This window comes from Cryptomeria japonica, chromosome 4, assembly GCF_030272615.1.
Source record: "Cryptomeria japonica chromosome 4, Sugi_1.0, whole genome shotgun sequence".
Lineage (NCBI taxonomy): Eukaryota > Viridiplantae > Streptophyta > Pinopsida > Cupressales > Cupressaceae > Cryptomeria > Cryptomeria japonica.
Genome location: NC_081408.1, coordinates 348,384,036 through 348,399,142, shown reverse-complemented (window position 1 = coordinate 348,399,142; position 15,107 = coordinate 348,384,036). Strand labels below are relative to the sequence as shown.

The 15,107-nt window shown below is 35.1% G+C and overlaps 1 protein-coding gene across 1 annotated transcript; it reads left to right on the top strand.

Moving 5' to 3' along the window:
• The first annotated feature begins 1,570 nt into the window (after positions 1–1,570).
• On the top strand, positions 1,571–14,559 carry LOC131063629 (vesicle-associated membrane protein 722). The gene is made up of 5 exons (XM_057997514.1): positions 1,571–2,030; positions 10,195–10,336; positions 10,418–10,538; positions 13,727–13,789; positions 14,072–14,559. The coding sequence occupies exons 1-5, from the start codon at positions 1,841–1,843 to the stop codon at positions 14,219–14,221; spliced, it is 666 nt and encodes a 221-aa protein (XP_057853497.1). The 5' UTR covers positions 1,571–1,840; the 3' UTR covers positions 14,222–14,559.
• Positions 14,560–15,107: the final 548 nt, after the last annotated feature.

The window sequence follows — 15,107 nt, the reverse complement described above, 5'->3', positions numbered from 1 at the left end:
AGTGCTATTTTTCAAAACACTTGATACACTAAAAACATTCTAATCAAAACAAACCTAAAACTTAATTTTTTTTGGCATAAACATACAAATTGTTATAGTAGTCAATAAACAAAAGTAAATGAGTAATATTTTTCAAAGACATTTGTTACATTGAAAATATTCTAGTCAAAACAAACCAAAAACACAACCAAAATTGACATGGATATACAATTTGAAATAGCAAACAATGAACACAAAAGATGAATGATATTTTTCAAAGACACTTGCCCCACTTAAAATATTCCAATAAAAAAACACAATTTACTTTAAAAAAATTAAAACTATAAAATAAAACTCTTTAAGTAAATAAAATTACCATACTTTATCTTTACAAAAGCTATCTAAATACACTTACATATATTTTAGCTTTAGAAAAATCTATGTAAATCATAAAAAAAAAAATGCCTCTATCTCTAGATTCTCTACATAGATTTCTCTATCTATATAATGGGCATTGGAAAATATGTGTGAATTCTCATCATGTTTTACATAGATATTTCTACTCATGAAATAGGCACTCAATTATATCTGTCATCACATGTTACATAACTTATCAATATTTTTCATCATGTTATAAGAGTTTTTTCTACCTATAAATAAGTATGAAATTATATCTCTCATCACATGTTACATAATTTTTTTCTAAGAGAAAGAAAGAAAGAAAGAAAGAAAGAATGAATGAATGAGTTTTAATGACGTCCTTAAGACCAAGTTTTTTTCATTGTCAACTCTTTGGATGAATGCTTTTTAATGACATCCACGAACCAAGAGCAATATTATTAACAATTTTTAAATTCGTTTAATTGTCAACTCTTCTCTTGTTAGAAAGAAAGTTTGGCTTGTCTACAAATGACTACAAGAGACACCTAATTATGCTACAAACGAGGCAAACATGCCTAATCCCTGTGACCTCTCTTCCAATATATTAATTTTTCATTCATTGCCAAATTTTTTAATCTATAAAACAATTAAATAAAAAATTCTCTCCCAACATATTCCTCATAATTTTTTCAAAAAAACAAATAGATAGAGCAATCTAATTTGAAAAAAACCAAATTTTTTTTTTTTTCAAAACTGGTTTAAATACAAAAACTAATCCATCAATTGATAATTAAGGTTTGCCATACAAGCCGGTGAAACGGATCTCCCGAGTTAATTGTGACGGCGAAATTTCCCCAATCCACTTCACCACACGTGGGCCCACACGGGATGTTATCCTTGCCTTTCTTGTTCGATACGCAACGTGTTTGCAAGATACAACGACACCTGTCACCCTTTTACCCTTTGTACTCACCCAGCCGGTAACATTTTACCGGCTAATCTTGCCCTTAAGACAAAAAAAATTTGAAGCCTGCGCCCGCCTTACCTACGACTGCCTACCTCAAATTTTTTAAGGGAAATCTGGGGACATTTCACAAAAACAAATAAAATATTTTTTTGCCAGGCTGGCAGTTTCCTTTTACTTTCCGCAATCCCATTTTTCGTACCACAGAACAAATTAAAATACAATATTTAATTGGTAATGGAAGATTAAATACATTTGTAAGCATATGTCTTCTGGTCATAGAATGGCATTTTGAAGGGCAATTGCCTCTCGCTTCCCTTTTTCTCCCTTTTTTTGGATTCCCGGCCAGGAACTCGTCAAGTCCTCGCCTGCAGCTTTGTAGGCTTCTAGAAGGGTTTTCTTTTGTTGCTAAGATCGCGATCGATTCCTCTCTGATTTGGCTGCCTATATTATTTGCAAGGTTTTCAGGGTTTTTAAGAGTTTGTGTGAGGGAGAGGGCATAGATCGAAGGGCATAATGGGGCAGCAGTCTTTGATATACAGTTTTGTGGCGAGAGGTACCGTTGTTCTCGCCGAGTTCACGGAATTCACAGGGAATTTTACCAGTATTGCAGCGCAGTGCCTGCAAAAGCTTCCTGCTAGTAATAATAAATTTACCTACAACTGCGACAATCATACCTTCAACTACCTGGTTGAGGATGGCTTCGGTATGTTTTTCTATTCATTGATAGGCCTTGCCTTTTTTGGTTTTTTGGGATGGATGGGTTTGTTTGAATGAATTTTTTCGTCCGTTGCCTCTTTTTCGATCTCTGGGATTTTGGTCTCGCTGTGAAATTGCCTTGGTGTCTTTGTTTTGGTAGACTTTATGAATGATGCGTAGCTGTTACTGTCCAGTAATGAATCCGATCCCATTTTATTTTGATTGCATTGGGTCTGTTATCCTTGGGACGATCCATAGATAAAATGTCTATAAGTGATCCACAATATGCTGATCCAGTGGTAATGGTATAAAAGAGGCACTCATTTCGATCCATTAGAAATACCCATATGCGAAATGACAGGGTTGGACGTGGTAACCTGCTGATGTTAGTAAACACACATGTAATCTATCCAAGATAGTAAGAGGCAACGGAAGAGTTTCCTGTACTCTTTGATTATCCATGCTATTTGATTTGTATTACAGTGCCTTAGGTTAGGAGGCATGCATGCCAAGACCTGTTCTTATCTATTAAATATTTTAGATATTCAGATGCCACAGTATGGTGGTTTTTAATCCGACGCTTCGAGTCTCCTTGAGATCCTTCTTCAGGAAAATTGCAAGATCAATGAGTCGTATCTATTTACCTGAGAGGAAACGCCAATTTTGACCCCGTCCTTGTCTATGATTTCTTCAATTTTGTATGCTATAGGCTCTATTATAGATCATAGCATCACTCTCTCTTGTAGTCAAGATAATTTAGTCTCCACAATCTAGCATTGGAGTTTTCTTGCCTCTTTTGTTGGGAGTGGGGCTCTCTGTTTTCATGTCGAATCAATTGTTGTCGGTTACGCTCTTCATCTGTCAGATGCGTGCTCTGACCCTCCTGTTGGTCCGGGCATAGGGGCATGATGGATGGGTGCAAGGCTAGGGTCATAACTCCTGTTACTATATGGAATCACCTGCTCGTGATCATTTAGGCTCCAAGACCACAGCAATGCCTGTTGGAGGCTCTTTTTGCAGCCAAGGTTTGAGTTTTGTGGTCCTAGTAAGCATAAGTGGCAGTAAGCTTTTGAGCCACGAGCCTTACCATCTGAAATTTGAATCAGCCCTGAAGCAATGCCAGTAAAGCCGAGTCATTTTTGGCCTCGATGACATTTTGCAGGACCTTCTCAAATACACACACACACACACACTTTCGTTGTGGCTTACCTTTCTCTTAAGTTATCTGTAAATTCATTTCTAATAGTTAATATGCAATGAGCTGAAAACCTGGAGCCTACTACAAAAAATGTTTTGTACAGAACCAATCAACACTGTTCCAAATTTTTCTTTGGAATGCCTGCTTGGAAAACACTTGATTGCCTCCTCCATGGGGCTGCCCCCTTTTTTCTTTTTGTAAAGTAGGTTTCAGCTGACTTCTATTTTTTACTTTTACATGTGCGGCTCATTCTTTGCTTCATCCTCATGGAATTGACTTATGTTTTGGGGTTTGCCTTTTCGTTATGGACCTGTACCAAGAACAACATTTATAAACTACTAGCAATAAAAGAGTTCCTGAAAAGCTGTTGCTTGGTATTTTTCTGATTTAGAATTAGCACACAGGATATGAGAATTTAGTTAATTGACCGCACCTGTTTTTTTTGTTTATTTAAATAAACTGTTATTTTCAGCTAACACTAAGGCTAAGGGAGAACCAGTATGCTGTGGGAGAAAACAATAAGAGGTAAATGAGCATTGCTTGCATATGCAGGATAGAACTAGATATTGACTCTGTTTTTTACAAGTCCATTAAAATGGTTGAGACAAAGGTGCTTTGTTTCAGTCAATTGTTGGGTCTAGACTGAATTTAAGGGTGCATTATATTTTTATTTACATGAAGCTACATTTGTGTTGAAATGATATTTGATCTAATGCTAGCTGACTTTTCCTCTTTGATAGTAATTAATGGATTTATTTGACCTTGCATAATGTTCACAAGGATTCCACACAGTCGGGCACTTCCTAAGTTATTGGTTCAATTTTTCAAAGTAGGAAAAGTCTGACAAATAAATCTTTTTCCTTTTTAATAAATTCTCTGATTGATGCCTCACAATTTGACATCTCTAAGTTTTGTTTTGCTTCTTTTGTTCAAGTTAGGAAGCCTTTTGACAAATTTAAGTCCCTTATTAATTGATATGATTTATGAATGGTAATCCATAGATTGAAATTTCCAAGTTTTAATTCTTCATTTGGTGTGTCCAATATTTACATTTTAAAGAGCAAGTATCTCAATGTTTTGGGAACATTTCAAGATGTTGAAAGATTCTGCTAGCTTTTGTTAAATCTCTCTTATAATTTTTGGACATTAGCAGTAATTTGAAATTCTTCCAGTCTTCCAAGTATATATATTAAGAAACACATCCATCTTTTTTCTCTGTATACACACACATGAGTGCTCACACATATGCATGTATATACACATACACATGTATATATATGCACCCAAACATATATATATATATATATATATATACAGATACATGCATCCACATATTTATGCACACACAATTGCTCAGACACATTATGTCCACACATATGCACAACATGCACACAAATACACATACACAAATGTGTATACATGTGTATGTATGTATATATACAGATACATACATACCTACATACATATATATGTATATTAGCTTTTTACAATCATTTTTGGTTAAAAGCTGAGGCGTGACATTTTTATTTTATGTGCATGTCTAACAGTTATGTTAAAGGACATGGCGGATTTCTTTATAGTTTGGAAGGATTTCAAGATGTTGAAAGTTTCTGCTAGTATTTGTGAAAGCTCCCTTTAATATTTTCACATTCATTAATTTTGATTTGGTCCAGTCTTCCAGGTATATAGTGACATCTTCATGGGAATCTCAACAGTGAAGTTTTTTTTGTATTCTTTCCTTATGCTTATGCCTGGGTGATTTGGTGTTATGGTTGATGGGTATCCCTGAGGCTGCGGTTTATTTTCTCAAGAGCTGAATATGAGTTAATTATTGGGATGTCCCTGACACAGAGATGAAAATTTAGGCATATCTTATATTTGTATACACTATCAACTAAATCTTTGCATGCATGTTCCCTTTGATATGTTATGATGAGGAAAGTATCATAGAGATTTCACTTTTATTTTTGATTGGTAAATTTCCTTTGTAGGTTCTTTCGCTTGGATCCCTTGATGGAGGGATATCTCCTGTCAAAATTTACCTAGGACTTGGATCTGACCTAAGCTGTTGAGTACTGCCATGACCAGAATGGATGTGATAGTTTTTGATTTTCAACATTTTGTAAAATTAGTAGGTAACATGTCTCTTGGGGATTTGAACATGTTTCTTCACTATGAAATTCTTAACTTACAACTTGAGCTCATCCCATATGGAAATTAAGCTCATGAAATAGATTTTCCTCACCAATTTATTCATCAACAGTAAGTAAAAAACCAATATGTTTTGGTTAAACAAGGTTAGGGAAACTCAGAAAGATCTTCTAGGGAGAAATTGGAATTGAAAATGAGGTTAGGCATGAAAAGAGTTTAGTCTTGCAGGTTTGCAAAGGGCTGTATGAAGAATATATAGGTACTGATGCTGGAAGACCCTCTATCAGAGGCCCTAGAATACAATGCATTGTGGAATGGCTGTGGGTGTTTGTATCTATATAAATAAATCAAGAATATAATTGAGCATGTTTGTGTGCAGATTTTAAACAAATATGATTCTGAAATTTTAGAAATATAACGAAGTTATCTAAAAAATACTTAGAAAATTCAATTAAATAAGCAAAATTCAATGAGCAAATGCTTAAAGATAGCCATAAGATATGAACAGCGGTTAAGACATTTAGGAAAGGTGAACACCATTGGGACCTTCCAGCCCCAGACAAGGGAGCTGCATAGGCTCACAAGCACGGCCACTTCCAGGTGGCAAAGTCTTCCACCGTTTTGAAACATGATTATAAAAGCTATCACCCAAGATTGGAGTAGGATCCCACATAGGTCCAAACACACCTGCAACATGCATTGCACCATGGACCTTTAGGCCTTTAATTATCTTTGTTCTTTGGACTGCCCTACTCAAGAAACCATTCTCCAGCGTCAGCACTGTAAAGCTTCTGGTCAACTCCAGGGTACCATTATCAAATGAAATGACCATGCATCTAGCAACCAAATGAAGATTCTGGCAGAAGTCCTTCAAAATCTTATTATCCACCCTTACTTTATGCATTTATTCTTGCAACTAAAAAATGAAAGCATTCAGTTTGAATGCTCAATGGTTGCCTCTGCTTTCTACCTGAGATATAACTAGGCTTATACTCAAAAATATTACCATTCTTTTCTATTTTCTGATCATTACCCTTTACAGGGTACTCTAATTGTCACTCCCTCACTTTAGCATTCATTACACACTACTGAAGGCATTCTTAATTTGCCAAGCCCTTAGGCCCTAATATAGTCTTATAGTAACTGCATTAGTAATATTTCATCGCAATTAAAAATCCTTTTAAGTGAAGTTGTCATAGACACCAAGACAGCCCAGCCCCAAGACACTTGCACCTATCAACCACACTACAACCAAAGTGCCAATTGCATTTTCTAGACATTGCAACTTAACAAGCAAATAAAAGAAAGCTACCTCCAAGCATAGTTATCTCACGCTTCTCCATACTTGTCCAATGGGCCACTACATAGTATATGCCCCAAGCCCCCAGACGATTTAAACAAATACACTTGCTTACAATGCCCACACTTGCTATAATTTCTAAGCAAGGTCTTTAAAATTCATAAGGCTGATTCTTGTCAACTATAGAAATAAAAGTATTCAAATTGTTTTATGTCTTTTCTCTCAACCATAGAAAATTCCTGAAGCAAAGACCCTTGATTTGCCATTTAATCTGCCATAGTATTATAAACTGTAGAGCAATTTGTTATCTTGAAGGAGGGTAATTTCACTCCCTCTAATATCCTTTTAAAACTGCATTTAGCACTATTAGAGATCTCCCTTCCTTTTCAATCTCCAAATAACCAGCTGCATACGTGGCCTTAAGACCTGTTAACAAAGCTACCAATCTTGCATGGTTATTAGTTTGCTCCCTCAAGAAAATTGAAACACCTAGTACAAAGCCTCCATCTTGATTGTGTAGTACATATACAGCCCCTGCCTTTCCTGGATTCCCTTTTGAGGTTCCATCAAAATTCAACTTTTAACTCTATACATGGAGCCTGACATCTCAAATCCTTCTTACTCTTGTTTTTACTTGTTCAAAAAATATGCGGGATATGGGTACAAATTTTGAAAAAAATACAATATAGTAAATGGAGAGAAATTTCCTTCTGGGTGTACACAAGGTGGTCTCATCCCAAAAGGATATCTGACTTAGCTGTGATTTGAAAAACAACATCGACCTTTATCTTATTTGACCCTTATTTGTTGTACTGTCACATTTTCAGATTTTCTAATAAAGGTTCTTTTATACAGGTTAGTTGTGATATGGCACACAACCTTTTTCTCCTCCCACTAGCATTGTGTTTTGCATTGTAAATCTAAATTTTGGGCCATTAAAGTTCTTGTTTCTGTTGCCATATCCAGTTGTCAGGTACTAGCCCCATATGTTAAGCTTTTTTTATGGAACTCAATTGTTATAAGTGATACGGTATATAGTAGGTGGCGTCCCTAAGAGTTGAGCCCTTGGATAAGTTGAGGATTAGAAGTGCAGGGATTGGATATCTAAGCCTTCTGTTTTTCATGTTGTGTGGTTGTTACTTGGATAGACAGGCATTTTTCATCCATGCATTTGTGGCATGTTTATATGCTTGTCCTAAGGGTGAATTGTTTTGTGCTTGTTTGCAGAGTTACTGAATGCTTAACGAAGTTGCTTTACGGGTGCCTCCATATAATTCTAGTATGATATATTGCAATTAGGGATTGAGGTTAAATTTTGCATGTTAGGTTGTCCAACTCATGTAAAAGAATTTTTACTGATAAGCCTCTTTTTGAGCATTTGAGCATAATGTTCAAACGTTTTGGTTCATTTGACAGGACAAAAGTTTTTAAAATTTGATTTTTTTTTTTTTTTTGATGAAGTTTCTGTAAGAGTTGGAAAGACCATACTAAATTTGACAAACCTGGCTGGCTGAAAAATTTGGATCTAGCAAATTTGACAACTATGTATTTGAGTATTGTCAGTAAATTGCTCATCACACTTATAATCATTGCCTGCATATTACCTGTGGCATGCAATGTTCATTCATGTTTCAATCTGACCTATTTTTAGGGCTCATGAAGCATTATTAGCTCTTGCTGACTTAGTTGCTGGCAGTAATTAAACAAATTATAACAGAGGCAGAGGATGAAAAATACTGCTCAAGCTTTTTTGATGCCCGACTTCTGCCTATATATCAATTGATTGTGAAAAAGGCTTTCATTTTGAGATGTGAAAACCTACCACATACAAACACGACTTTAGGGATGCCATCTGGATTTTTAATGTCATTGAGGCAGTTGCAATGTTAAATGTATTGTTGGTCTGAGTATTTAGATGCCTGGAAAAAATAGAGTCAACGTGCCAGCAATTTCACTCTAGGATGTTGCTTGGCTGGCTTTTTAAAGATTATAGGATGATTAAATTTTAATAGGGGGTAACTTTTGAGGTTACCAGCAGATGAGGGCATTATCATTTTAATAAACAACAATAATGCTAGTGTATTGTGGTGGGCATAAAATCAATTCTTTATCAACACAAATTTAGAGTCATTTGTTGGCTGTTGACCTTGAGTGGCTGTGTAGGGAAGGTTTGAATTTTGTTGTACTTGCTAGGTTAGACCAGCAACGCTTTCCTCACCAATGGAAGCCGCTCAGCACTGTATATGTAGTAGAAATTTTTCTTAGATCTATGAATGAAAGCCAAGATGAAAACGTCATCTCCATTGAGATCATGCTTCCAATTACTCCCTCAATTACTCCTTTTTTTACTTGTCAGAGGGTTGGTACATGAAATCTGCTAGGCAGAAGAATGTGAAAAATTCAAATCTCGAGCAAGTTTGATTTTGGGATGGAGGGGTGAGCTAGAAGTTTTAAGTAGAGAAGTGACATCCTTCATGCATTCTAATATATATGTCAAATAATTTCCAAAATATTATGTTAGTATTTTATGGAGACCAATGGAAAATGTAGTGGAGTTGTTTTGGAAATCCTTCTCTCCTGAGGTGGTTTAGTCTAAAACTTAACTTACATGTCTGGGTTGTATTACATTATACAAAGAATTGACATGCATTTTTACTGAGCCTTGGTTGGGTATCAAGTATTTTAACTTTTGCAACTAATTTTCATTGTAATATCACTAGGGCTAACCTCAAAACATGATAAATTATTAGTTTTTGTGGTACTATATATGATATCTAAAATTTTAGTATCTTTCAAATATCTTCCAAAATATTTTGTATCAGTATTGCATGCAGATGCCTGGAAAACTGTAGTGTGGCTGTTTTGGAAGTTTGTCTTTATTGGGGTGATTTAGGTTAAAACTTCACTTACATCTTTCAGTTGTATTCCATTATACGAACAATTGTCTTGCATTTTTAAGGAGTTTTGTGTTCTTACCAAAGCTTTAAGTTATACTGCTCGTTTCCATTCCAATATCAGTAGGGCTAATATAATCATATTAGATTATTTGCTTTTGTGTTATTCTCTTTTAAATTTAAAATTTAAATATCTTGTTTGTTTTTATGCGCTCACCAATTTCAAATCCTTTCTAGGAGCTTTTAAAATTTTTATAAACCTTTTCAATATTTGCAAGCTGGTGAAACTTCCAAATGTTTTTCTGTGCTCTCTCAAATCAAATCTGTCACACTCTTCATAAACTATGGTTTATAATGTAGTAACGTACATGCTCTCTGGCTTATGCCATGTCAGTAGAAAGGGAATGCTAGAAAATGCACTTTTAGGACAACATTAAATTCACTCAGATTACACTACTATCATGTTGCTTTACTGTAGCATTGGAATGTCTATGTTATTATTATTTCCCTTGAGTTCTATAGATGTCTGTACAAGAGTACAAGAGAACAAAAGTAAGCCAGAAGGAATAGACATCACATTTATTGCTGCTGACTGAACTGATTTTTTTTTTTTGTTTGGGTTTTGTAGCATACTGTGTTGTTGCCGATGAGACTGTTGGAAGGCAATTGCCAATGGCTTTTCTAGAACGTATCAAGGAGGACTTTAAGAGGAGATATGGTGGTGGAAAAGCTGATACAGCTGTTGCACATGGCCTAAATAAGGAATTTGGGTAAGGATGCTGCTGTTACTTATGGCTGATGAAGTTTAACTATGCCATCAATTATAAATAACACCTTATCAAATTCTGCAGTTCAAAATTAAAGGAACATATGCAATATTGTGTGGATCATCCAGAAGAGATTAGCAAGCTTGCAAAAGTGAAGGCCCAGGTTTCTGAAGTGAAGGGTGTTATGATGGACAACATTGAGAAGGTAAGCCTACTTGGTTTGATGCTTAATATGATTTTTACGTCTGTTTCTCAATATGTCAAGTATTTGTTGTTGGTGTATGTTTGTGATAATTTCTTCTTTATTTATGTGGTTTTGTTTGTTTAATATTTACACAATGTTTACAAAGTACACAAAATATGTGCTGGGAGAGAAACCATTGATGCACAAATATTACAGAAGAATCATGCTCAGAAGAAAACCATGGAAGTCACCAGCAAAAGGCATAAGTACGTTAACAGTCTTGGTTTGGGGATTTGGATATGCCAGTATGGTAATTTTCTTGGGGTTGGGCATGGTTGGACACAAAACATATAAGCTTCATAAATGATAAATGTATACATATTTTAGCCTAAAAACAGGATATAAGTCTAGATAACTATATAACATACATATGATAAACACAACCACCATAAAAATATATCCCATATAGAATACAAAGTCTTCAAGCATCAGAATGGGCAGAGGAAAAGCTTAGAATGCAAAATTTTATATACATTCGATATTAAAGATCAAGAGCTAGAGTTCTGAGAAGGTTTTCATAGGAAGAAACAAGAGGTTATGAAGGTTGTTGCCTAGATTGTGAGGTTGGGGCTTTAATTAACTTATTTTAAGTTCCAGAACTTGAAAACATTGAGGGTCCATTCTAATTCACAGACAGAGGCAATTGAAATTTGAAACTAAATGCTGCAAAGAATATTTTTCATTCTTGCCATCTCTGTAATTTACATGCCCACAAAAATTAGATGTAGTTACCGAGGCTGCATCTTGCTCAGATAGAGACCAAGAAGAGTTCTAACAAGATCCACTAAAAAAGGGCAAAATGCTTATTGTAAGTCATTAGTGCTATGGCAGCTGACATATTTATCTTCTGGAAGACATGATCGGAAAATGAATTTACTATCTCTACTATGCAAAATCCTACAGATTCTCTTTTTTGTGGGTACATTCTTGGTTTTGCATTTGCTGCTCGGATTTGCACAGGATGTATTCTTGTCCAAGAGCTTTCTGAACTCAGCTTTAGGTACATTGATAAGCAAATCCAGCTGCATAGCAACCAAAGAGAAGGTGACTTCACTATTGAAGGTTTTTGGTGGAAGAACCTAACCAATACTTCCTAAAAGATTTGGAAAAATACTTGTCAGAATAAATAATGTCAAACGATCAAACTAAGTAATAGACTGTTTACCAGTAGAATTAGCCTAAACAATAAAAAAACATCCTCCACAATTTTAGCAAACAGGGGTTCAAGCAAAACACTTTTCACAGATATCTCTTTTTGACACTGGGAACAATGGCTGCTGACATAAAAACTTTAAGGTTTAAGAGTAGAACTAACCACAAATTTCTGGTAAAAGGAGCCATTTGAAACTTTGAAGTAAATTTTCGAAGTCCCAACTTAGGAGTACTCTATTAAATCGTTGATTTAATTGGATCAGCTAACCTTTATTTATAATAAAGGTTGTTCAAATTTTCATTAGAGAAGGCTAGTTTATCATGAGTTGCTTGTAAGAAAATTTAGCAGTGGAGGCCTCTTGAGCCATTTATAATCTATTCTCACATTTCCATTTGAAAACTGGCCATAACATAAGATGATAAGCCCTCAAGGAACAAACTGGCAAGCATGGAGCAAGTCCTCCTTTTTTGAGTCTAAGCCATTTTATGAAGTAATTTGATATCATCCCAGTGAATGTGCTTGCCATTGTGAGCAATCTTTAGCAATATTTATTTTCTCTAGAGAAATTGAGTGAGCTTTAGCAATATTTATTATTACTACAGAAAATCAACTTGTTGCTGGAATATCCTCTAACCAAAGCCAAAGCTTTATTCTTGTAAGCAAGCTTACACCAAGGAAATCTGACAGATCGACATATCCTTTGAGTCTATTAGCTATTTTATGAAATAATTTGATATCATCCCAGTGAATGTGCCTGCCATTGTGAGCAATCTTTAGCAATATTTATTTTCTCTAGAGAAATTGAGTGAGCTTTAGCAATATTTATTATTACTATAGAAAATCAACTTGTTGCTGATATATCCTCTAGCCAAAGCCAAAGCTTTATTCTTATAAGCAAGGTTATACCAAGGAAATCTGACAGATCGACATGTCCTTGACCAAGTAAAAACATCATGATCAAGTAAAAACATCATGCCTAACAACAAAGTGCTCAAGTAACTCCCCCGCTCTTCATGTAGACCCCAAAATAGGAGAGTGTTGGTCCAATTACAAAAGAACCATACTTAAGATTTAAAGTGTAGTGTTTCCAATCACGCCTACTTTTAGGTAACCCATTTAGCAATATAATATTTAACCAAAGCTTTTGCAGTTTCATTCCTATAAAGAGTTCCCAAAAACCACTCGACTGTTATAGCAATGGCACATAGCCTAAGATCTTTAGAGCCCAAACCTCAAAAAAACTTATGTTTGTAGATGGTGCTGTAGGTACCTGCCAGCCTCTTCTTATTGCCTTAACAGCTGAGCACAAGATTTCACGAAAACATTTTATGAAGCATGGGATGCTTATGCCATTATTACAGCTTTACACCATCTTTAACTGGTGAGAGGTTTTTGAACTGCTGAATTCAGGACTGTTTAAGTTTATATCTTAGTGCTGTTTCCCGTTTTGATACTTTTGAGGATGGCATGAAATGAAAGTACTTTAAGTATCAAATGAAAATTCCAGCCAAATATGTTGCCAGGAATCTGACAGATTCTTGCTTGTGAATCTGAATCTATTTATAATGTCAAAGTAGCACACATGGTCATGTTGCAACAGGCTCTCTGCAATGTTGAGACTCTAAGCATTGACACAGTTTTTGAGGCATTGCCATATGTGATCTTGTAAGTTAGTGGGTAATGCAAAACAGAATGCAACTCATTTCAATACGGCAGATGGGCATTAAGTCAACTTAACTGTCATCTTAATTATTATTTTTTAATTTGGATCAACTAGAGTCTTTTGTAGGTATAGTATAAATGGTTATGATTTCCACAAGAATTTTTTGAGTTTTTTGAAACAAGGGTTTGGATATATAGTAATGCAAGGCTGCCAAATCATTTTAAGTTTCCTGTTTAATCTGTAAGAGATTGAATCTGTTCTGAGATTGCTATATTTGGGTGATCTATAGTTTTTTCACATAAAAATCTGATTTAATTTTTGTTTTTTTTAAAGGTTCTTGATCGTGGTGAGAAGATTGAACTTCTGGTTGACAAAACAGAGAACCTTCGTTTTCAGGTTTGGTCCAATAGCTTGTACTACACAACAGGCCTTATGGTCTCTGTCTTTATTTCTCAATTAGTTCTGTTTGTTGCATCATGTCAGTGCAGCTTAAAAGTGTATTTAATACTTTTATCAGTTCTTTCTTGTAAGAAGAGATGAGTAAAAATTCTTTTTGAAGCATTATGTCAGTACAGCTTAAAAGTGTAGTTAGCACTTTCCTCTCTTCTTCTATGTAAGAAGAGCCAACTGAAGATTCATCAGGAACTAAAGGTCATTCTTTTTGTAATCTTTCTTCAGGCACAAGACTTTCAAAAACAGGGAACTCAATTGCGCAGAAAAATGTGGTTTCAGAACATGAAAGTTAAACTGATAGTGCTCGGTATTCTGGTGGCCTTGATTCTGATCATAATTCTTTCTGTATGTCATGGCTTCAATTGTGGAAAGTAATTTTGGTCAAGGAAGTTCATCTTGAACTGGATGAACTGTTTTGGCATGTCATTTCATATCTTGTGATCCTCTCGCTGTCGGCATTGGGTGAGGTACTTTTGTAATGTTCTACAGGGGGTTGTTAGTTATTGTCACTATTTTGATATTACTTTCTGACTGGTATAACAAAGGGAAAAGTTCAAGATTATTACTACAGGGCAGAGAGCCTGTTAGGGTATATGTCTAGTGTATTATACAAGGACATGTATTTTTTTATTGTTTTAACTATTCATTGACTTCGATAAAGTTTGTGGTTTATAAGTGATTTCCAGATGGTGAATTGGGTTTTTGGATTTTAATGTTGATTCCAATTTACCTTTTTGAAAAGAACATACAGATTTTTTTTTTAAGTTACCTGACAGTGAATGAATACATATGCTAGTAAGGCAAGTCTTTGTCTGTATGTAGCAAATAAATACTACAAGATTTTTACACAATTTATCTTTTAATGTTTCTGTTCCTAACCAATACATAGTGTCTCGAATTTTGAGCAGTGATACAATTCCATTTGACCCTCCTGAGCTTCTTAGAGGAGTATGTGACCAATAGTATACATTGTTGTTTAATGGGAAGTAAACATCACATTTGAATCAGTCATTAGAGTGATTACTTTTTTCTGGGTTTTATTTGCACACATATGAGCAATTGTTGGCCTGCCTTGTAGCTTGTATAGCTGTAAAGAGCTAATTAATGTATCACTGGTTGTTGAAAATTGGATTGCGAGTGTTTTTCTCTACACATGCAGGGTGAGTTTCTTGGGTAGAAAGCTCCTGAATATGCAGGGGGTGGAAGCACACCTCTTTACATCTTAATTTCCAAAATATCCTCCTAATCTGTCGTTGGCCCT

Bases quoted from the DNA above. Each gene is read 5' to 3' on its own strand.
- LOC131063629 (XM_057997514.1), top strand. From the start codon at position 1,841: ATGGGGCAGCAGTCTTTGATATACAGTTTTGTGGCGAGAGGTACCGTT. The intron at 10,539-13,726 runs GTAAGCCTACTT...TTTTTTTTAAAG, and splicing joins TGATGGACAACATTGAGAAG to GTTCTTGATCGTGGTGAGAA. The intron at 13,790-14,071 runs GTTTGGTCCAAT...ATCTTTCTTCAG, and splicing joins CAGAGAACCTTCGTTTTCAG to GCACAAGACTTTCAAAAACA.